General features: G+C 36.9%; 1 protein-coding gene across 4 annotated transcripts in view; it reads left to right on the top strand.

The window, feature by feature from the left end:
* Window positions 1-22,290, top strand: part of IL1RAP (interleukin 1 receptor accessory protein) — a 129,479-nt gene extending 107,189 nt beyond the window's left edge. Inside the window, exons 8-12 of one of the 4 annotated variants that reach the window (XM_059391282.1) lie at window positions 933-1,081; window positions 10,497-10,640; window positions 11,983-12,126; window positions 20,986-21,564; window positions 21,851-22,287. In XM_059391282.1, the coding sequence (XP_059247265.1) occupies window positions 933-1,081; window positions 10,497-10,640; window positions 11,983-12,126; window positions 20,986-21,564; window positions 21,851-21,852 (1,018 nt within the window). In that variant the 3' untranslated portion in view covers window positions 21,853-22,287. Of the gene's footprint in view, window positions 1-932; window positions 1,082-10,496; window positions 10,641-11,982; window positions 12,127-13,791; window positions 13,960-14,892; window positions 18,196-20,985 lie in introns of those variants that run through there. The other 3 variants (XM_059391281.1, XM_059391283.1, XM_059391284.1) reach the window with 3 other exon arrangements.
* The last annotated feature ends 292 nt before the right edge of the window (window positions 22,291-22,582 follow it).

Here is a 22,582-nt window from a genome sequence, read left to right as displayed (position 1 = left end):
TTCTCATGACCGACGGTCTGCCTCACTGGAAGGAGGACCTGGATGTCAGCTATAGGAGATTTTGTTTTCTCTTTGGAACAAGTAGTTCCAAGGGATTTTAAATCTTGGTCTTGGACCCAAAGCACTTGATCTCTGACATGCTGAGATTTGGATGTATTTTCATAAAGCATGCTTGCTTCAAGAAGTCTCTTCTTTTTATATGTTAAGATTTAACCCATGGAGTTTCATCCTTTTTATTATCTACTCTCTTTTCTCTTTTCTATTCTTTATTTGTATTCTATGTTCAAAACCCAAGCTTTGGGAATCCCTGAAATGAATGAACTATTGCTGAGGATGGTAGTAATAGCCTATTGAATATGTATTAAGCATTGTTCTAATACTTACACGTTGATGTACTCAGTCGTCAGAGTGCTTGAGTGAGTCAATACATGTGATGTACTGCGTAGGCATTGCTACTTACCTGTCTTTCAAAGGAGGAACTCAAGACTTGAAAAGATTAGTTACTGTACCCAAAATATATAGGTAAATGAAATATATAGGTAAATGAAAATATATAGCCAGTAAGTGGCAAAGCTTGGATGAAAACCCAGATGGAAATGGCCTCAGAAGCATCTCTCTACACTGATACAGAATACTGTCTCAGAAGTTTGAGGGAAGGAGACATTTTACTCTGAAGAGAGATCTGCTGTATGTTGCCAGCACTGGGATTTGATCTAGATGCTGGGATTGTGTGTGCTATAGAAGGTAAAGAATGGCACTGGAATCTAGAAGCTATCCTCCCTTTGTAACCATTGGCTCTCAGGCAACACAGCTCATGGATGTTCTGGCTGCCCTCACTTGGGGGCCCTGTGGTTGTCTCCTTATCTGATTCATTCCCAGAACATGGCCCTGTGGTATCACTCATGCTTTGATTTTCTTTCCCCTATTTCTAGTATAAGTTTGACCCAAACCGAAGATGAAACAAGGACTCAGATTTTGAACATCAAAAAAGTTACTGCTGAGGATCTCAAGCGCAACTATGTCTGTCATGCTAGAAATGCCAAAGGGGAGGTTGACAAAGCAGCCAAGGTGAAACAGAAAGGTAATGGATGCCCTCAGCAGATGAATCTGTGAACTCCAAGTGTAACAGTGTGGTGATAAGGAAAATCAGAAGACAGTGCTCCAGCAGCTAGCACATCTGGCACATAGTAATGAATCAAAGGTGAATTGAAAAAATCTTGAGGGATCGTTTCCATCTATGTGAAGACACTCAAAATATTGTTTCTTATACTTTTAGTAACTTAGTTCACAAATGTGGCCCCCCAAAGCCATACGATTATGAAAATAAGGCACAATTTTATATCAGTACAGTCATGAAAAATGAAAAATAAAGAAAATATTTAAAGCTACCAAAGATATAATAAAGCTGGTAGAATCCCATATAATTGGTAGATTGTAAAGACCCTTTTAGAAATCATTGATGGCAGAGTTCAAGGGTCATAAAAATGACCATACTATATGACTTAATACTTTTGGAATTCTTCCTGAACAAATAACAGAAAGAGAATTATGTACCCATTGCTATTCTTAGAAGCATTATCTATAATAATGAAACTTTATAAATAGCAACCATCTAATTATTTTCAAGTAGTTAAGGAAAATATGAAATATTTCTTCTCGAAAATATAATTTTCAAATGATCATTTTAAATACTATGTATCAGTATTCAAACAGATTTATAACATACCACTAGCCACAATTGCTAATATGAAAATTATTTAAACTATGACTTAATGTAAAAGGATTTCTATGTTGATATTACTAAATTTTTTATGAAATAAAAAGTGATAAAGCTCTCTTGTGTGAGCTGTTGCTACTGAAACAGACTGTGTCTAAAATTATCTTTGGGTCTCTCACCTAACACAGAACCCCAGACAATCACTCCCTTCAAGAATGTGTTTCAATGACCTAGAGAAAGATAATGATGATTTATCACACATGTAGTCATGTCATTCAGAATCATTTTGGATCCTTGTGTCAGAGAGAGCCTGTAATATTCATAGCAAAAAAAAAAAAAAAAAAAAAAGCAAAAACAAAAGAAAAAAAAAACTCATAGGTATTACATTTTGCAGTGGAATTTAACCCCACCCCCCTTTTTTTTAAAGCTGATGCAAAAACAGGCTTCACTTTAACATTTCATTACAATTTAGAAAGTAAAAAGCAAAGTACTGAAGTCTATATGCCACTTAAGAAGTCTTATTGGATTGGTTCTGAAGTGTTCATCACTTCTGCCCCTCAGAAGCCAGTGTCAAACAGTGAGACTCAACTGAATAATATAAGGAAGTTTCCCAAATTAGTTCGTAAGAACACTACTAGGACTCTTTATAGTACTGTAGTTCATTATTTGTACTCTAGACTCAGATGGCCTGTGCTGGAATCCTGGTTTCGGTACATCCTAGCTCTGTGATCTTGAAAAAAAAAACACTTAACCTCTCTGAGCTTCAAGTTCTTTATATTTAAAGTAGGCAAATGATACCACTGACTCATGAGATTGTTTTAAGGTACTCAGCACAATTACTGTCCTATATACATGTATATTAAGTGCTCAACAAATATTAAGTCTACTTATTATTTCCACAGACTTTTCACAGGTGTTATTTGACAAAGGCTTTGACAGTAAATAAAGTATCATTAAAGGCTACATTAAACAAAACCAATCAAGTTATTTTAGTCAAGGGCCCCTTGGAGTCTTTCACACTATTAACAGTTGGTGTGAATATCTGAGGGGACTGGAACATAGGAGGCAGGGTGTTGTTTTTTTTTTTTTTTTTCCAAATATATTTGATTCTTGAAGTATGGGGCATTTCGTGGGAGTCATTTTTTGAAACATGTGTTCTGGGAAACAATTATGGAGGATGACATAAATTAATTACTTATTATCAGATAGATATGATTAAACAATCAACTGAAATCGTGTTTGTTCTTGGAGTGATGCAGAAGTCTGCCAGAGTATGTGAGTAGCTCCCTTTCTCACAGGGCCATGCTCTGAATGGTTGAGTGTGAATGGTGTCAGGAATGTGAAATGACAGGTGCATCCACTAGATTGGCTGATTTCTGCTGAAATTACATCAGTATTATGTAGAATCCAGCTTGGGCTGTGTACATCCTGTGGTACCAGAAGTGTTGTGGGTTTGTTACTTGGCTCCTATTCTGGGCCAGGTAATGCTGGGATTCAGAGGTGATAATCTGAGTTCACATTCATACGTTCTATGTATGAGTCCTTCTCTGGATTTATTGACAAAGCATTCTACGTCTTTCATCAAAAAATTGACAGGAAGGGCTCAGAATAAGAAGAATTTACTGGGCTAGGTCTTTGGACAGTGCAATTTTATCTAGTCGGTTAAAGCAAAGTATGAAAGGAGAGGCAGCTAATGTAAGTGTGTTAAACATGCGGTGATTTTATAATAGGAGAGAGGTAGGGACTAAGGCAAGGTGTGTTGAACTTCATGAGATACTGCCAAACCTATTTCAAAAGAGGTTGTACCATTTTCTACTTCCTCTAGCAATGTGTATAAATTCCAGGTGCTCTACATCCTTACCAACTTTTGGAGTTGTCAGACTTTTCAATTTTAGCCATTGTAGTAAATGGGTACTAGTATCATGCTATATTTTTTAAATTTGCATTTTCAGATACTAATGATGTTAAGTACTGTTTTATGGACATTCTGACAATAGTTCTTCCTTTATGGAGTATCTATTAAAATCTTCAGCCCATTTTGTTCTTGGGTTGCTTGTTAATATATATATATATATGTCAGATATATGACTTTGTGAAAATTTTCACCATTGTACAGAATTTTATTTTATTTTATTATTATTATTTTTTATTTTGATGAGCAGAATTTTAAAACATTGATGAAGTCCATTTTATCAATTCTTCTATTATGGTTTATACTTTCTAAATCCTGTATTAGCAATCTTTGATTTTTAAAATCTTGATTTCTTTTTTTTTTTTATACTTAGGCCTATGATTCATTTCAACATTTTTGTTTACACTGTGAAGTATGGATTAAGGTTTAGGTTTTTGCTTCATTTTTGTTTTCCATATAGAAATCAGTTGTTCTAACCTCATATTGAAAAATCTCTCCCTTTTTTATTGAATTGTTTTGACAGCTTAGCCTAAAAAATTAACTGTATGAGTGCGGGTCTATTTCTCCGTTCCCTATTCTGTTCTATCAATCTGTTTGTCATTAGTCCAATACTACTTTACCTTGACTAATAGCTTTAAAGTAAGTCATGAAGTCAGAAACTATTGTCTTCCTCCTTTTTTCTTTTCAAAGATTAATCTAAATATTCTGAAGACCATATTATCCTTTCATATAGATTTTAGTATTGGCTTGTCAATTTCTACATGAGTCTGCTGGGCTTAGATTGGATCATATTAAATTTATAAACCAATTTGGGGAGAATTGAAATCTTAATGATATTGAATTTTCCAATCCATGAACATGATATATCTCTCAATTTACTTAATTTTCATTGATTTTACTCAGCTCCTTTTTTTTTCTGGTTTTATTTATACAGGCTTACACATGTAAAATTTATTCCTAAATATTTTATTTTTGTTGCTATTGTAGTGGTACTTTTTGAATTCCACTTTTCAATTGCTCATTGATCATAACTAGAAATGAATTAGTTGATTTTTATGTTTTGATCTTGGTCTTTTGACTTTTTCTAAATTTACTGTTTAAATAAGGTTTTTGCTTGTTTTGTTAGGTTCCTTAGCATTTTCTATACACTTGATTGTGTCACCATATATAAGCATACTTTTCCTCCTTCCTTTTCAAATGTTATGCCTTTGATTTCTTTTTTCTGCCTCTTTTACTCTCTTGGACCTCCCAGTTCCATGATCAGTAGAAATCAGAGCAGCTTCACTTGCATTGTTCCCTATCTTAAAAGATATGCGTTCAGTTTTTATATATTAAATATGATGTTAATTATAGGTTTTTCGAAGCTGACTTTTATCTATATGAGAGATTAATCTATTTTTGGTTTGTGTAGAGAATTATTTATAATTCTCGTGTGTGTGTGTGTGTATGAGTATCTGTTGAAATTTCTCAAAGTTTTGGCATAGTTTCATTTGACTATATCTTACTTAGGTTTCTTTAAACTTCTTGTTTCCATGGGTTTATTATATTTTTCATTTAGTTTGAAAAAAACTTCAGCAGTTACTTCTTCAGATATGTTTTTCTCATTCATTCATTCATTAATTCTTTCCTTTTCTTCTAGTAATCCCATTAAATTTAGTATCAATCACTAAAGGATGTTCTACAGGCCACTGAGGTGCTCATTTTCATTTCATTCTTTCTTTGTTCCTGTGTTTCAGTTTAGGTAGTTTCTAGCTTTCCACTAATAATTTCTTTTTTGATGTTTAGTCTGCAGCAATTTTCATTTCAGAATTGTATTTTTCAGTTTTTGGATTTCCATTTCTCCATAAAAACATCCTTATTGATATTTCCTATTTGCTCTTAATGATGTCCATCATCTTCTTTTTTAATTCAACAGGAATATTTATAATACTCATTTTAAAGCGCTTATCTACTAGTTCCATCATCTTTGTCAATTTAGATTTTTTTTTAAGATTGATTTATTTATTTGAGAGAGAGAGCATGCAAGCAGGGTGGGGAGGGGCAGAAGAGAGAGAGAATCTTAGGCAGACTCACTACTGAGAGCAGAACCCAAGGTGGGGCTCCATCTTAGGACCCTGAGATCATGATCTTAGTCAAAGCCAAGAGTGAGACACTTAGCTGATAGAGCTGTCCAGGTGCCCCTCTGATTCGTTTTTGTTGGCTGATTTTCCTTCTCATTATGGGTGGTTTTTTTGTTTTGTTTTGTTTTGTTTTGCTTTTTCTTGTCTTTTTTTTTTTTTTAACATATGCTGGACATTATGTATGTTGCATTATTGAGTGTCTGATTTTTGAAAGTGAGTATTGTTTTGTCCTCACAGGTAGTTATTTTGCTGGCTTAACAGCTTGCTTTTTTGAAGTGTTCTGCTTCCTATTGCTAGAGGACATCTGAAAAATAGCCTTTTCTCCAAGGCTAGATTGGACATATCTAGACTATCTGGGCTGTCTACTAACACATGGGAGCTACCCAAAGTGTCTTTACTCAGGTCTTAACTTAAGTGTCCCCCAACCCAGCATGTGCACCTTGAGCTGTTCAGCTCCCAGTTTCCTGGCAGCTGTTCCTTCCCTGGTAGTTTTTCTTTGACTGGCACCTGTTCTTTGCTTGATCTTATCAAGTGTCATCCAACCTATGCAGAGCTTTATATTTTTCCAAAGATTTGAGATCACCCTTGGAGATTTATAGAGCACTTTTTCCACACAATGTTTTTCTCTCTTTACCCAGCCCTGTGAACTCAGCCCAACTCCGTAGTTCTGAAGTGTGATTTCTGAGTACTTACCTGACCATGATGACTGTACCTGTGGTTTTCTCTGTTCTCTGCCATAGTCTGAAAGTGACTTTAGACAAAAAACCAGGGTCATGGTGGGGCTCAACTTTTTGGTGTCCTTTCTCACATGGATCACACACAAAACAACTACCAGCGCGGTCCACCTTAGGAAAAGGGCACTGTAAATACTACGGAGAGAAAGCCACTCCCATATCCATTCCTTCTCTAAGGCCAGAAACTGAAGGGTAAAATGCACACATTTTAAAATACTATGATAGTCAAACAAAGCAGGTCTGCTGGTTAATTCAGGGATAGGTTTCTGGTTTACCATCATCTAAATAAAGCATTCTAATTGTTTGTAATTCAGAGAAATGGTCATTACGTGGTTCCCCAGATTAAAAGTCTCAGCAATTTAGTGAAGAATAGACACAGGTTCTGTGGCAGGAGATACTTAAAAGTCCAAGCAGCTGGTGTGAAGCTCAGAGCCTCAGTAGACAGCAAGGTCCCGACTCACGAAGAGAAAGAAAATAAGTTAGGTTCCCAAGGAGAAAGAAGATTGGAGACCGATAACTTGAAACAGGGAAAAAGACTGGAGCTAAGGTCCTGGACTGGTTTAACTCAGAGTGGTTAGCTGGAAACGTGGACCTTGGCACCTGTTACTACCGTTGAACTGCAAAAGGAGTGGAGGAAATTCTGATCCAGGGAATAACAGCAGAGCAAGTGGCAAAAATTGGCTCTATCCTAAGTCAATTATATGTGAGTTCAAAGAGCGAAGCAGTTTAGGAGTGCAATTTGGTCAAATTGCATCACCTCTTCCTGATTGGAAACCCTTTGGTTTGGGATTGCATCAGAGTAAAATCTGTATGCCAAAACAACAGAGGTTCTGGCTGGGGCAGACAGAAAATGTGGGCTGAGGGTCATCCTTTCCCTGCAAGCCAGCAAAGCTTGCCATTTGCGACAACATGGATGGAACTAGAGCGTATCATGCTTAGCGAAATAAGTCAAGCAGAGAAAGACAACTATCATATGATCTCCCTGATATGAGGAAGTGGTGATGCAACATGGGGGCTTAAGTGGGTAGGAGAAGAATCAATGAAACAAGATGGGATTGGGAGGGAGACAAACCATAAGTGACTCTTAATCTCACAAAACAAACTGAGGGTTGCTGGGGGGAGGGGGTTTGGGAGAAGGGGGTGGGATTATGGACATTGGGGAGGGTATGTGCTTTGGTGAGTGCTGTGAAGTGTGTAAACCTGGTGATTCACAGACCTGTACCCCTGGGGAAAAAAATCTATGTTTATAAAAAATAAAAAATCCAAAAAAAAAAAAAAAAGGAAAAAAAAGTACATCTGAGAACACTTACAAAAAAAAAAAAAGCTTTTTTGAACATTTTCTGCATGTGATTCAAGCCATTTAGAAATTCAGGCTTGGGGATTATTTATCTCAAGAGTTCAATTAGTTAAACAGTCTAGGAACTTCTGGATATCATCAAGATGGCCCCCACAAAATACAATCTGTAAATATGACACATGTCATGAAATGACCCAAAACCAAAGTAAAAATCCACACTAAAAATAAAACAGGCAGGAGTAGAATGAATGATACAGAGGGAAATTTATGAGAGTAATTGATCTCTTGGTCATTAGGCAAGATATCTATTGACATTTTTTCTTATATCCGTTTCAGGTAAGTGCATCCACCAACCTCTTTTTCCCCCCCCTCCCTATTACAAAATGTCCAGCCAGAAGGAGCCAAAATAACTGAGCAAATAATGAAGATGACAGTGGGAATTACCCCAGGGTACTGTTAACATAACATGTGCTCAGAAATACCGAGGACGCAGCAGTTTTCATGCCAGCTACCCAAAATGATCTTACTAAATTCTCAACAATTGCACTGAGATAGCTTTTGACATTCGGTGGTGGAGTTTTCTTATTTTAAACACCATTATTCATGGAATGAGCGTGAGAATACCTGGTAATAATTCCGCATTGCTGAGTTCCAGTCTATCTCTGAGATAGGATTAGCATCGGAGTTGAGGATAATGAACTTGAAACTCTAGGAACTTCAGGCTCAGCTCCAGACTGCTTACCATTTTCCCCTTAGGATACATACCTGTTTTAAAAGGGATTTTTTCCCACTAGTATTTGATCTATAATTAAACTCCATAGCAGAGCTCTGCAAAGATCTCTGGACTTTGGAGTCAGAGAGCAGGGATAACAATCCCAGCTTTGAACTAAATTCCTCTGTGCCTCACCTTGGCAAGCACTTAACACAATGCTCAGGTGATCAAAAAGCCTTTTCTCATTACCTGAACCCATATATCTCTTCTGCCCCAGCCAAGCCTCTCAGTACTCCCCATCACATTACCTTGCTTTATTTCCTTTATAGCATTGATCACTACCTAGAATTCGTTGTCCTATTATTTATTTCCTTGCATTAGAATATTAACCCTAACTGGGCAGAAACCCCTTTGGTCTGATCTACTCTTGTATCCCCAGCAGCTTCTGTGAAATAATAGATGTTAATAAGTAATTGTCAATAAGTAATTGTCAACAACTATTACATAATTTAAACCACTCCTGCTTCAGACCCAAATATTCTCTTCCTTCTTCAAACACTTAGACTTCATTATCACAAGCTAATAAAGCAACCAAATGAAGTTGTTGATACATAGTAGTAAAAGATTTCAATGTTTCTGAAGTAGATGATGTTATATCTGGAAACATTCATTGAGATCCTATGTATTCTAGTGGTAGGATAGATGAAGGAGACATAGGCTTCCCCAGAAGACTATAAATTACAGTTTAGTGAGGAGTGAGAGAGTGAGAGAGAATGGAGCAGCAGGCTTGTAGACAAATTACAATATAAAACAAATACTGTATAATAGAATTATAGACAATGAGAAGAGTAGGAATTTCTGTCAGGCAGATGTCAGGTTGCAAAAGTAATTTTATTCTAGGAAAGCTTACACAAAATAATGACGTATGAGCATGGACTTGAAAACTAAAGAAAGAGAAAGAACTATTTTCCCCAGAATTCACAGCATGAACAAAGATACGAAGCAAAATCTTCCTCACGTTTTTGAGGGAAAGGTACTGATAAATGAGACAGTAGGGTGGTTGGTGGTTTGGTCATGACAGACCTTGTTTACAGGACTGAGTTAAAACTTTTCTAGTTTTTGGAAGTCAGGAATTACCTCATTCTATTTATGATAGTTCCAAAGAAATTTCTAAAATATCTGTCATATAAAAGTAAGCAGATAACATGGGAATCTGTCCATACCTGGATATTGCAAGTTAATTTTCAGGAAGTGTGTCCTAGAAGTGTAAGCCTGAGAGATACTTTCAGACCTAAGCATATTCAGCATTTGGTGGATACCCTCTGTTTCTATCCAATGAAAATAAAATTTTTGAGGCTTTTTTCCAAATTTATAAGAAAGGTAATTAATTTTTTTTTCCATATGGCACTGACGAGAGGATGGAATTAAGACTAATGGAAGCACATTAAGATTTTCACTCAATCCAAAGGCTCTAAGAATTAAATTTCCATCTGAATCATGGTCTGGTCTGAGTAGTAGTAGTAAGGATTCCATCCCAAAAGATGGACACATGGGAGATGAAATAACACTTTTCAAAAATAATTTATGGAAATTCGTGTGTCAGATTATGAGTTGAATGAGATGACCTTCTAAATTCTTTCCAATGCTGGTATTGGAAAATACCATTAATATAATATATATATATATATATATATATATATATATATATACCATTTATAATACCATTTATATACCATTAATATGTATTTATATAACATTAAAGTCTATTCAAGTCATCAAGTAGTTTAAAACACCAATATCAGGTGCTGAAAACGAAAAGATAAATATGACACAGTCTGGCATTAAAACATAATGCTTAAAGCCTATCATGTTAATCTCTGCTTTTCACACATATAAGTCAGGTTCATGGCTCAGCTGCCTGGCTTACCCGGCTATTTGCGGGATGATAGATCACTGTGATCACCACGTAGAAATCAATTGTTTTTTTGTTTGCTCCATTGATAGCTCCAAGATACACAGTGGAATTAGCATGTGGTTTTGGAGCCACAGTCCTGCTGGTAGTGATTCTCATTGTTGTTTACCACGTTTACTGGCTGGAAATGGTCTTATTTTACCGGGCTCATTTTGGAACAGATGAAACCATTTTAGGTGAGTAACAAAAGCTTGATCTAAATACCTTCTTCTACGGTCATTTTCAGAAAACATGTTGCCTCGATAAAAGCTAGAATAACTGGGAGATTTAATCAAACTATCTTTGGTTTCAACCCTTACTATTAAAAATTCTTCTAATATATATTATTTTGCTTTCTTGGTTCAATATTTGTTTAGTCTAGATTAGCCTATCCAAATAGCAATATAATTTAAATTTTATTTTTATAAAATTTATATATACTTATATAATTTAAAAATTTCTAGTGGTCATAGTAAGAAAAGTAAAAACAAAGTGAAATTTACTTTAATCATATATCTTATTTAACCAATGTATTTGACATCTTAGCATATCATGCATATTTAAAAGCTAATGGCGATATTTTAGTCTTATTTTTTTGGTACTCAAAATCTCACAATTTAGCCTGTGTTGTATTTTAAACTGAAAGCTCATCTCCATTCAGACCAGCTGCATTGCAAGCGTCCGAGCGCTACGTGTAGCTGTGTTTGCTGTAACTGGACAGTGCAGGTCCACACTCTTTGTACTTAAAGAGTAGTCCAGGCACCAGCAACGTCGGCATCACATGGGAGCTTGTTAAAAGGAGAATTTTAAGCCTAATGCCTGTGTTCTGAGTCAGGAATCTACATTTTGACATGATTCCCAAGTGATTAAAGGGCACATTGAAGTTTTGGAAGCACGGTACGAGTGTAAATTTGCCTGGTGACAAGGAAGGAACAATTAAACATACTGATTCTTAGACTCCTCCCATAAAGATTTCCAGCCCGTCAGTTTGTGGAAGAGACAAAGAACCTATATTTTTACCGAGAGTGATGTTTATAATTAGGCACCTTTGGGAAAGATGGGTTTATGGAATCTGAGTCTATTTTTAATTGCAGTTATTTTCAGGTATAAATAATTTAGAGCCTTTCTAAAAGTTTTTCTCCATTTATAATTCTAATGTATTAGTAGTGACAAACTAGGGTGGGAACCATAAATTCTCTGTATGGTATTAATTGCCAACATCTATGATTGACTATTTGTGTCCTGATTATGTTAATTCATAGTTGAATGAGCCAAACCTCATTAATTCTCCACTATAAAAACAAAACTTAGTGATGTGAGAGTAGAAGACATATCAGATAAAATTTGCAATTACACCTTAAAATAGTCATTTTGCCTGGAGACCTGTCACAAGTGGGAAATCACACTGGAATCTGTCAGATAATTCATACATGTAAGAAAGTTGAAAATGTCTAATATGCACAAGTTCAATTCAAGAAAAAATGCAGTACAATTAGGAAATTTTTCTAATATATATTGGATCTCTCTTCCTTTTGCTAGATGGGAAGGAATATGATATTTATGTATCTTATGCAAGAAATGCTGAGGAAGAGGAGTTTGTGTTACTGACCCTCCGTGGTGTCTTGGAGAATGAATTTGGATACAAGCTGTGCATCTTTGACCGTGACAGTCTACCTGGAGGAAGTAGGTATTTCTCATGAGTACAGGTGATGCCACCCTTCATGCAAAGGGAATCCTTAGTTTGGGGTCATGTGTGAGAGTCATGGTCGGGTTCTGTGTTGGCATCATTGGATACTGAATGTTCAGGTGTTTGATGTAATGGAGACTTCTTTAGGAATGAAATTAACTTGTGAGTTATAGATGATTGAGGTGCCATTTATGGTACTAGAATAGTTCCCCTTGTAAGCTTTAAGAACTCCAAGACAGAAAAGTGTAGGTGCACGGTGGATTAGGACTCTATAAAATGCCTCAGTTTTAAATGTTCTGCTTAGGGACGCCTGGGTGGCTCAGCTGGTTGAGCAGCTGCCTTCGGCTCAGGTCATGATCCCAGCGTCCTGGGATCGAGTCCCACATCGGGCTCCTTGCTCGGTGGGGAGCCTGCTTCTCCTTCTGCCTCTGCCTGCCATTCTGTCTGCCTGTGCTCACTCTCTCTCCCTCTCTCTCTCTGACAAATAAATTAGATCTTTAAAAAAAATTAAAAAAAAATAAGTGTTCTGCTTACACACATTTAGATTTTTAGAAAGTTTAAGCTAACCTGCATTAATTTCCCTTGTGGTTTTTTTTGGGAGGGGGGCGCAAACATTGAGTTTCAACAACACTTAATACAAAGACTGAGGTTTACTTGCTTTTACTAAGAATGAGTTTGTGAAGAGAATGCATGGCATCTTTCTTGATAGTACTCACTGATAATAATTAGATTATTTCCCTGTGACATTTGCTAATTTCCTTTTCCTCACTTTTATTTTCTAGCAAGCCAATGCTATTTAAATCCCCCCTTTTCTTGGGTCTGTTTCCTTTCTACCAGCTCATGCATTTGAGATGTAGTTTAAAATTTTAAAAAAGCCAGTATATTCTAGAAACTTGAGTCGCTGAATGTTTTCAGCAATAAAAGTGCATCTCAAATTTTTAAGTCCACCCGGTAATATACAAAGTGATGTTCCATTTCACTCTGTTTTAATAAATACATCATAGCATTCCTATACTCACTGTTAAACTTTGTGCTGTTGAAATGCATGTAATGTGTTTAATCCTCAGCAAAACAAACTAATTTTCCTCCCCTCCAATCCTTTTTGTGTTCATCATTTCAGATGCTCTAAAAATGTTATATGGATAATGGAGATATAAAATAGACTTAAACGTTTATTCTCATTCTGAATTAGCCGGACCACTTATTTTATCTCCTCAGCCATTACCTAGAAGTCCATCATGTTAGTGTTCTACAGTGGCTGTCTCTCACAGTATTATTTTGCCCGGAAATGGTGACATGATTATACAAGTTAAGGGACAAATTCCATTCACTTTAAGACTTAAAATCCTAAGTCACTTATTCATCCATTTACTCGTTCATTCTGCCACTCGACAAATACTTAGTACAGTGTGAAGTTTATAGAAAGACAAACAGTATAACAACAATGACCCTCCAAAAGGGGTTGATAATGCTTTGAAGAATTCAAGTTCTACGTAATCACTCTTGCATCTTGCTTCTGATGGTAGATCCTGGTGATCCGCCTTCTCCCTGCTGCTCTTCGTCCCTCTTTGCCTCTGGGCCTCTGTCCATGCTCACACGTGGTTGGCCTCCAGCAGTACCGCATGGAGCAGGTGGTTACTGATTGCTGGATTCTCCTCCAGGCTGCACATGGAATTTTAATTGCAAGTCTTTCCCCTTTGCCTCTGTACCTGTGAAGAGGGAGGAGCAGAACGACTGCTTTGAGGAGTACTGTAAGCCATGAAATAGCTTTCCACAGCACTAGTGCATTCCCTGGAATTGGCTTCTATTGGAATCCCAGGTAAAAGATTATACCGTCCTGGATAAGCAGCCTTGAGGAGATGGATTATTTCCAAGAATTTGGTGATGGGAACTAACCAGAGCCCATGACAACAGAATAAAATTACACTGAATTTCCATTTTCTCTGTTTCTTCTTCTTCTTTTCTGACCTGAGGAAAGCATTTACCTGTTAGTGAAGGCAGACATATCAGCTAGCAGCCTACTGAAACACGTGTCTTCATAGTAATGAGAGGAGTTTAAGGAGAAAGATGTAGGAAATAATTTAGGCTCTAGAACAGAGAGCAGAATAGAAAGCTGAGCTGAGAATGTGATGCCAGCCAAAATGCCATTCAGTTGGCTAGATTTTTTTTTTTTTAAGTTCCTATTCTAAGGACATAGTGATACCAGTCTGAGTCAGGTAGGAGTCCGGCAGCAGAGAGGGACTTTCAGAAAATGAATGTTCCTACTCTTGCTTTCCTCTGTTAGTGAGAAATGAATTTCCATGATTTTGCCTCTATAATGATTATCTTCTTGAATAGTCACTGGCATGAGAGAGTAAATACATGGGTATTTTGGGGGAGAAGGGGCTTAAGAGCTGATTTGGCTGGGTTGCAGCATGCCACGTGGTTTGAGGAAATTGATAGCTGTTCAACCCATCTATTTCTCATAATGATTTTGAGGACCAGGGTTATAGAAGTATACTTGGCTTCATGCCTGTTTGGAATTTTTGGGGGGGGGTTAAATATGTGCATACAGTTTTCAGTATCTTGGAGGAGTGTGGCATTTATTTGACAGAGTAAGTGGGTCCAAGGATTACGTCGTTGCAAATGTTCTTGGTAAAAGTTTCATCCCTATTCCCAGGCTGTTACCCTAAGTTTCCTACACTTCCCTACACTACACTCAAGCCCCAGGCTTTTGGGGAGTTCTTGGCCAACACTAATCCCCACGGTGTTTTCTTTCTCAGTTGTCACAGATGAGACCTTGAGCTTCATTCAGAAAAGCAGACGCCTCCTGGTTGTCCTAAGCCCCAACTACGTGCTCCAGGGAACCCAAGCTCTTCTGGAGCTCAAGGCTGGCCTAGAAAACATGGCCTCTCGGGGCAACATCAACGTCATTTTAGTACAGTACAAGGCGGTGAAGGAGACGAAAGTGAAAGAACTGAAGAGGGCTAAGACGGTGCTCACGGTCATTAAATGGAAAGGGGAGAAATCCAAGTACCCACAGGGCAGGTTCTGGAAGCAGCTGCAGGTGGCCATGCCAGTGAAGAAAAGTTCCAGGTGGTCTAGGAGTGGAGAGCAGGGTCTCTCCTATTCATCCTTGAAAAATGTATGAAAGGGACAATGAAATGGGTAAAAAGAACCAAGGGCACTCCGGGAAGGAAGAGTACCCTTTCTTTACTCCCAACTTGATGTTTCACAGACAGAACAGAATTCTGTCAAAGCCTCCCCATAGGGACACATTCAGGGTGACTGTATGACTGGTCGTTCTGCTTCCTCAGGCAATACTATGGTTTAGAATGGCTGCGCCACCAGTCCGTCACCAGGGAATGACATCACTATGTTCTTCGCAGGCAAAGACTTGGTTGATGTGAATTTCCTCTTTCTGCATCCTCTGCCCCTGTTCCCGCATCTCTGTCCCCTCTTTCTCTCTCATTGTTTATAATCTTAACATTGTGGGGCAGTCTTTTGCTGTGGATTTCAAGACCCCTTAAAGATAACTTACCTTTTGACAAGGTCATTATAGGTTTCCGAGTCATTAAAAAGATGATCGGTGCCCAAATTCATTTGAGCTGATGACAATGAGCCCTTCTGCTCATTCTGCTGGGCACTGCCCAGTTGCAGCCAGACTGACACCCACATAGGACGGTACGAAGCAGTGTAACTGAAAGTGTTCCTTATGACGGTTTGAAAGGGGTTACCTGCATTTTCTCCTACCAAATCCCTTATGCCCTCCATCTCGGTCATCCATGTCACATTTGTCAACTTGAAATACATACCGTATTTTTCTTTATTTCAGTAAACTCCTGGATATCTGTAGGTCGACCCGTACTTGTCACTTCATCTTCCCTATCTACTGTACCTCGTATCAACCACTTAGAGTTTGCAGATGGCTCTACATTGGTTCAGTCTGACAGGAAGCTTCTAATGGTGCTAAGAGAGAGTGAAATAACAGCAAAATGCTTTTAGGGCATTTTCTGGCTTGTGAGAAAAGCACAGAACAGGGCGTTCAGCAATTTGTCTTTTCATCTCAGCCTTGCTAATGTGAATATTAGAAAAGTGATTTCTCCTCACGTGTTCTGTCTCTCCACTGTAAAATGTGGAAGTTAGACTCAGTGACCTTGCAAGTTGCTTTTGGCATTACTACTCTAAGAGAATTAACTGGACCACCCAGTATTTTCCATATTTTATTCACTGGTATAGTTAATACACTCAGTCCAAACATGTCAGTCTGGAAAGTCTCTTCCATGAAACTTGTTTTACTTTAAGTAAAATCTTAAGACTTGGAAAAGTGAAAACTAAGTCCAGAGTTTACAGAGTGCTGAATACCTGCGGTGTACACACACACACACACACACATGTGTATGTACATACCAACGAATCTTGTATGTATAAATCTACATTGTATGTAGATCTATACACATGTTGATTGTATATGTTTGTACATATGTATGTATGCATTTGTGTGTGTGTATATATATATGCACACACCCTTATGTACACATACATGTGACTTTAAATAGCTATTAGCACAATATCACAAACCACTGGGACTCTCATCCAGTTTTTAAGTTACGTTTTTACTGTAATTCTTTTGTGTTTCCTGTACATTATTTGTAAAATCACAGCTCACAGAGTAGTCGTTGTTAGTTCTCACCTTCCCTAAATTAGTAGGAATAACTTACTGCTGCTACATTTGGTCTGGGTGCAGTGGAATCTGTTGGACACAGAGCTTCTGTGGTCACTGCTGAGCAGTACCAGTCCCCTGGCATTAATTGATCACTACTATGTTGCAAGCATACACTGTTAGAAACTAAACTATGGTAATCTCAGTGTTCAACTACTAGGGAGATAAATCTTTCTTTGGACTGTTAAGTAGTAGAGAAAAGGAAAATAAAATACTTATAAATAAGGCTGAGCATCCTGTGAAACACCATAATTCATAATTTAAGGGAACCCTTATCCCAGCATTATGAATGTTGATAACCAATTCTAAAACTATCTCCTTCATTTAAGTGTCCTTCATCAGTGTTAAAGCCCATAATAAATCATTTCTCTATAGTGAAAATATCATTTTAAATTGAAGAAAAGAAAAACTTCATGAATTCCTGACTATAAAACTATGGTATGGAGTCATTCTTGGATTTTTATTTATTTATTTTTTTTTGTCTTTGTAATGCTTCTCTTTGCTACAAACCACAATTACTCCTCCTGTTAACTCTTCATCCTCAAGACCAGAGGAGGGCTGACTCCAGTTAAGCTTTGAATATCAATTGCATGAGCTTTAGGTAATGCGGAACTGTCCCATCACAAGGCGGACATTCTCTTGCCATTGCTGCATTCTTTTGCACTTTTGGATTCGATATTTATCCCAAATGCTTTTGGGTACTCCTAGAAACTTCTTGATATTCCTTTTCCTATTTATCTATTGATCTTTGATATTGAACTTTTCCAAATGCTAAAATCTAAACATCTCACATCTAAATGATACATTTTGTCTCATTCTTAGAGAATTTTGTTTCGAGGTTTTTTTATTTGTTCTCATTCTTAAGAAAATTTTGTTTCAAGGTTTTTTTGTTTGTTTTAAGTCCCAGAAGATACCTGTTACAAAATTTTTGAGGGAGATGAAGAAATATAATTTTGAGAGCAAGGAAAAATTGCTCCATAATATTAAAAAAACTATCTCTAATGCTTAAAAAAAACCTTATTGGTTCCAGGTATATGATATAAAGATCTTCTGCACCCAAGTTAACAAAGAACCATGACATATAAAGTGTCTAATTATACAATCGTATAAAATTTATTTGATTATCTTTTATGTTGTAACGTAGGTGATTCCCTAGGATTCTAATAAATGAGCATTCCATTGTATTGGGAAACAAAAGCATCACTCCACTTGCTAATTATCCATTTATTTCTATAGGTTTTAATATTTTAAGATTATCTTATTATCTTTTTTATTTTATTCATAAACTTTTGTATTTTCCATTTTCCATTTGATTTGTAAATTTGTTTATTTTAAAAATAAACCATTTATTTTCAGATTTGAATTTTATTTTGTGCATGTGTTTTATGTCTTTATTTTCATGTTTGGGCATAAGAAATGAGAGTAAGAAGAATTAATGATACACATAAAAAGAAATGTTAGAAGCTACATTAATTAAATTTCTCTTTCTGACAGAAATCTGAGAAAAATGGGAATTTTATATCAAGAACTTTTTTACATGTGAATAAAAGTTATTTAAATAAAATTAATTTTTCTAGTTTGCCAGATGTGTGTGTGTGCATGTGTGCCTGTGCATGTATGTGTATGTGTGTGTTTGTGTGTGTATGGAGACAGGACAAATAACAGAGCAGCTAAAAGAGAGCAATGGGCTAGGAGATTAAATGTTGCAGTAATATTTTTTATTCACATGTATTTTAAAGTAAACAGACAGAATTTTTAAAATTTATTATTCACTTATAAATCCACTTATAAATCCATATTAAGGTGATTCTTTAAAGTTACCATGAAGAATCGATTCAAATTCAATTAACATCAGCCCTACATTAGTTTAATATTGTGTTCACTAGATTTAACCAAAGTGATTAATTCAAATGTCTACAATCTGTAGACATTTAAATATTGATATTTTTAATTTTTAACCATCCTGTAAGTTTACTCTTATTGTATGCATTTTATGGATGTATGATTTGCTGCCCTTGCATACATCGATAACCTACCAGAGAACAAAACTACAGTTCTAGTTTTCCTCTAGGCAAACTCCAGGGAGATTATGACTTAAAGGCAGGAGTATTCTAGAGCATTGATGAATTCTAGATCAGAAAACATGACTTCAAAATTAATTTAGTGTCACACAAGACATCTGGTCTCATCAGTCTATAGCCACACCTTCCTTTTTTGAACCCAACAGAATAAATGACCCAGTTTATGTCTCCCTCTCTGAATAATCTTCAGTATTGAAACATAACAATTCACATTCTCAACTGCAGTTTTACAATATGAAAAGTATTAAAATAGGCCATAAAGGAGGCAGCTTCCTTCAAAATAATGTGTGAAGATCCCTAGGTATAGTCCATTCCCCCAAATGATAAGCATCTTCTCCATCACATTCCTCAATGTTATTGAATTCCACTACTCATATCTGTTTCTTTAGCATTGCCCTATTTCAAATGAAAATTTTACATTTTCAGGATGGGGTGCCAATAATTAGAAAAACACACACAGAGTCTTTCTTTAGAAGATCTAGGACAGCATTTTATTTTCAACAGTGATATCCCCATTGGACAGAATATACATTGTCTTAATGTGACTATTTTGAAGTAAAATGCACAATACACACAATGAACACACATACAATTTGAGTGCACAAAGTTCCTTTTGGTGAAATCCATCCATGCTGCCTTAAGGTTATATTGTATTTCTCATGAGACAGGAGGAGCAGTAGATATTTTACTTGTACGTTCTCTGGTTTATGAAAGGCAAGTACAAAAGTTCTCAGTAGGACTGGGACAAAGAAGTGTCCAACACACACACACGCACACACACGTGCATGTGCACACACACACACACACACAGGCTTTGAAGATAAATAAAACTTTAGATTTATCTTTTAAGATCAAAGTAAAAATTCTCTAAAACTACTTCACACTTTTGACAAAACTAGTTAAAGGATCCTCAAAATTGAGCACATGTCTCTTCCAATTACCCTTCAAATTCATGTTAAATTTACTAATTGGAAAGAACTAATCTGGCAAGGAGCACAGCTCTTTTACTCTCTCAAATTCATAACGATCCACATTCACTGCAAACTTTCAGCTTGTCTTCACAGACTAGAAGGTCTCTCCATCACTGTTTCATCACTGGCCCCAAAGGAGTAGGTACTCAACCTCCTGGTCTGTCTGCACCTGTTTTCAGCATTGTCAATGGCTGATTTACACATTTGGAAATCCTTTCCTTCAGAAAATCACATTGTTTAATTCCTTAAATCTCGTGATGAGCTAAGAATTACATTTATCTCTGGGACTTTCCATAGGAATCTGACCAAATCCCCCTCCGTACCTATTAAAAGTTAGTGCTTTGTCAGAAGTCTTAACTAATTGATACCTGCCCATTGTCTGTTGTTACCCCTTTAATTGATTTTTAATCCAATTTTTTACACTTATACATGAAAAAAAGGAGAGAGATTTTAGTTGATAACAAAATCAGTACTATGAACTGTCTGATGTTGTGTCCAAAATTTTAAGAATCAAAAGATATAACTGTGGTTTTTAGGAGATGGTAATTCCCTATTGCTCTTTGCTGATCAGACTATGTCTGGAGCATTGTGTTGAGGCCAGTTCAAGGTATTACTCTCAGGAAATACTATATAAATTGAATGTTATTCAGAGGAAAATGATAAAAGTGGAGGAAGAGACTTGATACCATGTCTTATGGGGAATAAGATAAAAATTCTAAAGTTGATCCTAATCTAAAAATGAGAAGAAAATACAGTGAGGTAAAAATAGTTGTGAAATATTTTAAACATGTGAAAATATCAGATCTAAGACCACCAGGTAAAATTGGCAGGGGAGAATATTTCAAAAAATTAATTTACAAACAGGTGAAATTAACTGATTTTAGAGGTGGTATATTCCTTATCTATGAAGGTAGCAGAGACTTGGCAATCATTGATAAGAGTGGTGTTTAAGTGAGATTCATTAACTGGGTAGATTACTTAACACTGAGATCCTCTATTCTTAAGTGTTTACTTACTGCTTCTTTGTAGGATGGACAATGATGAACTACAGCTTATGTAAAGTTTTACTAGGCATTGTCCTATCTTTCCATTTTCCTGTAGATACAGTGGAAGCAGTCTTTGACTTCATTCAGAGAAGCCGAAGGATGATTGTTGTCCTGAGCCCAGACTATGTGACAGAAAAAAGCATCAGCATGTTGGAGTTTAAACTGGGTGTCATGTGCCAGAACTCTATTTCCACCAAGCTTATTGTGGTTGAGTACCGTCCCCTTGAGCACCCACACCCAAGCATCCTGCAGCTGAAGGAATCTGTGTCTTTTGTGAGCTGGAAGGGAGAAAAGTCCAAACATTCTGGCTCTAAATTCTGGAAGGCCTTGCGGTTGGCACTTCCCCTGAGAAGTCTGAGTGCCAGCTCTGGCTGGAATGAAAGCTGTTCTTCCCAGTCTGACATCAGTCTGGACCATGTTCAAAGGAGGAGAAGTCGTTTGAAAGAGCCCCCAGAACTCCAGGGCTCAGGGAGAGCATCAGGCACCTCTCCAGCCCCAGACATGATGTCCAAGCACAGAGGGAAGTCCTCTGCAGCCTGTCGCTGCTGTGTCACCTACTGTGAAGGAGAGAGTCACCTTAGGAGCAAGAGCCGGGCAGAGATACATACCCAGCCCCAGTGGGAGACACACCTCTGTAAGCCTGTTCCCCAAGAATCAGAAACTCAATGGATACAAAATGGCACCAGATTGGAGCCCCCTGCTTCCCAGATCTCAGCCCTTGCTCTTCACCATTTTACGGATTTATCCAATAACAATGACTTCTATATCTTATAATTACCGTGTGGTGGGTGGTGGCTGCTATCTATCTATACCAGCCCTCTTTGTGTTATGAACCTATGGGAGTAATTGACATTTTTATCATCTAATGGACTACCAGACTGTGTCCCCTTTATTGATTTTTAAAAACTATTTATTTCTAGGAGACAAAAGACGTGAGGACCCGAATCCAGAATTATTGCTTCTAATGGCCTCAGAAGAGCACACTCTTCTTGGGCCCTAGAAGGTCAGTATGTGAAAGTTGCCTAAAGTCTGATCCTCTATCTTGCCCAATGGTTTCAAACTGAGCAAAGAATTTAAATATGTTTCCTTTGAGTTTGTTGATCAATGTCATATTATGAGTCAGTCAGGTGTACTTGGGCTATGACACTTACAGGGTATGTGTATCCCAAGAGAGCATTGTGGAAATGAGTTGATTGTGGTGGAAGCTGTAGGAATAAGCTCTACTAAAAACCTACAGCACATTTTTCTTGGAAGAACCAAACGCGCACACACACACACACACAGATACATGGTGTTCTGTCTCACTGTAAACTAGTGATCTATAAACTGCCTAAAGTTGTTAGCATCAATAAAGTTATATTTTTATGTGATTTTATTTGTACTAACAAATTTTTACCTCTCTCTCCCCTCTTCTTTTTATGGCTCTTGAATTCATATCAGAAGAGTATTCCACTTCAGGAAATCAAGACTTGGTTTAGGTACTAGGAAAGTTCAAGTTGTCTCTTTAGTTTCTTTCTAATGTGTGTGGAGGGGAGATTGGGGAAAGGGCAGAAAAAGAGAGAAAATATTTCAAATGAAATGGAAGTTTACACAAAAATATCTCCTATTTTTAGAACTGAGAGCTGAAAAATTCAGTATTATTAGGGATTCAG

Source organism: Mustela nigripes, chromosome 2 (assembly GCF_022355385.1).
Source record: "Mustela nigripes isolate SB6536 chromosome 2, MUSNIG.SB6536, whole genome shotgun sequence".
Classification (NCBI taxonomy): domain Eukaryota; kingdom Metazoa; phylum Chordata; class Mammalia; order Carnivora; family Mustelidae; genus Mustela; species Mustela nigripes.
The sequence above is the reverse complement of the archived record's forward strand: the minus strand, read 5'-3'. Positions and strand labels throughout refer to the sequence as shown.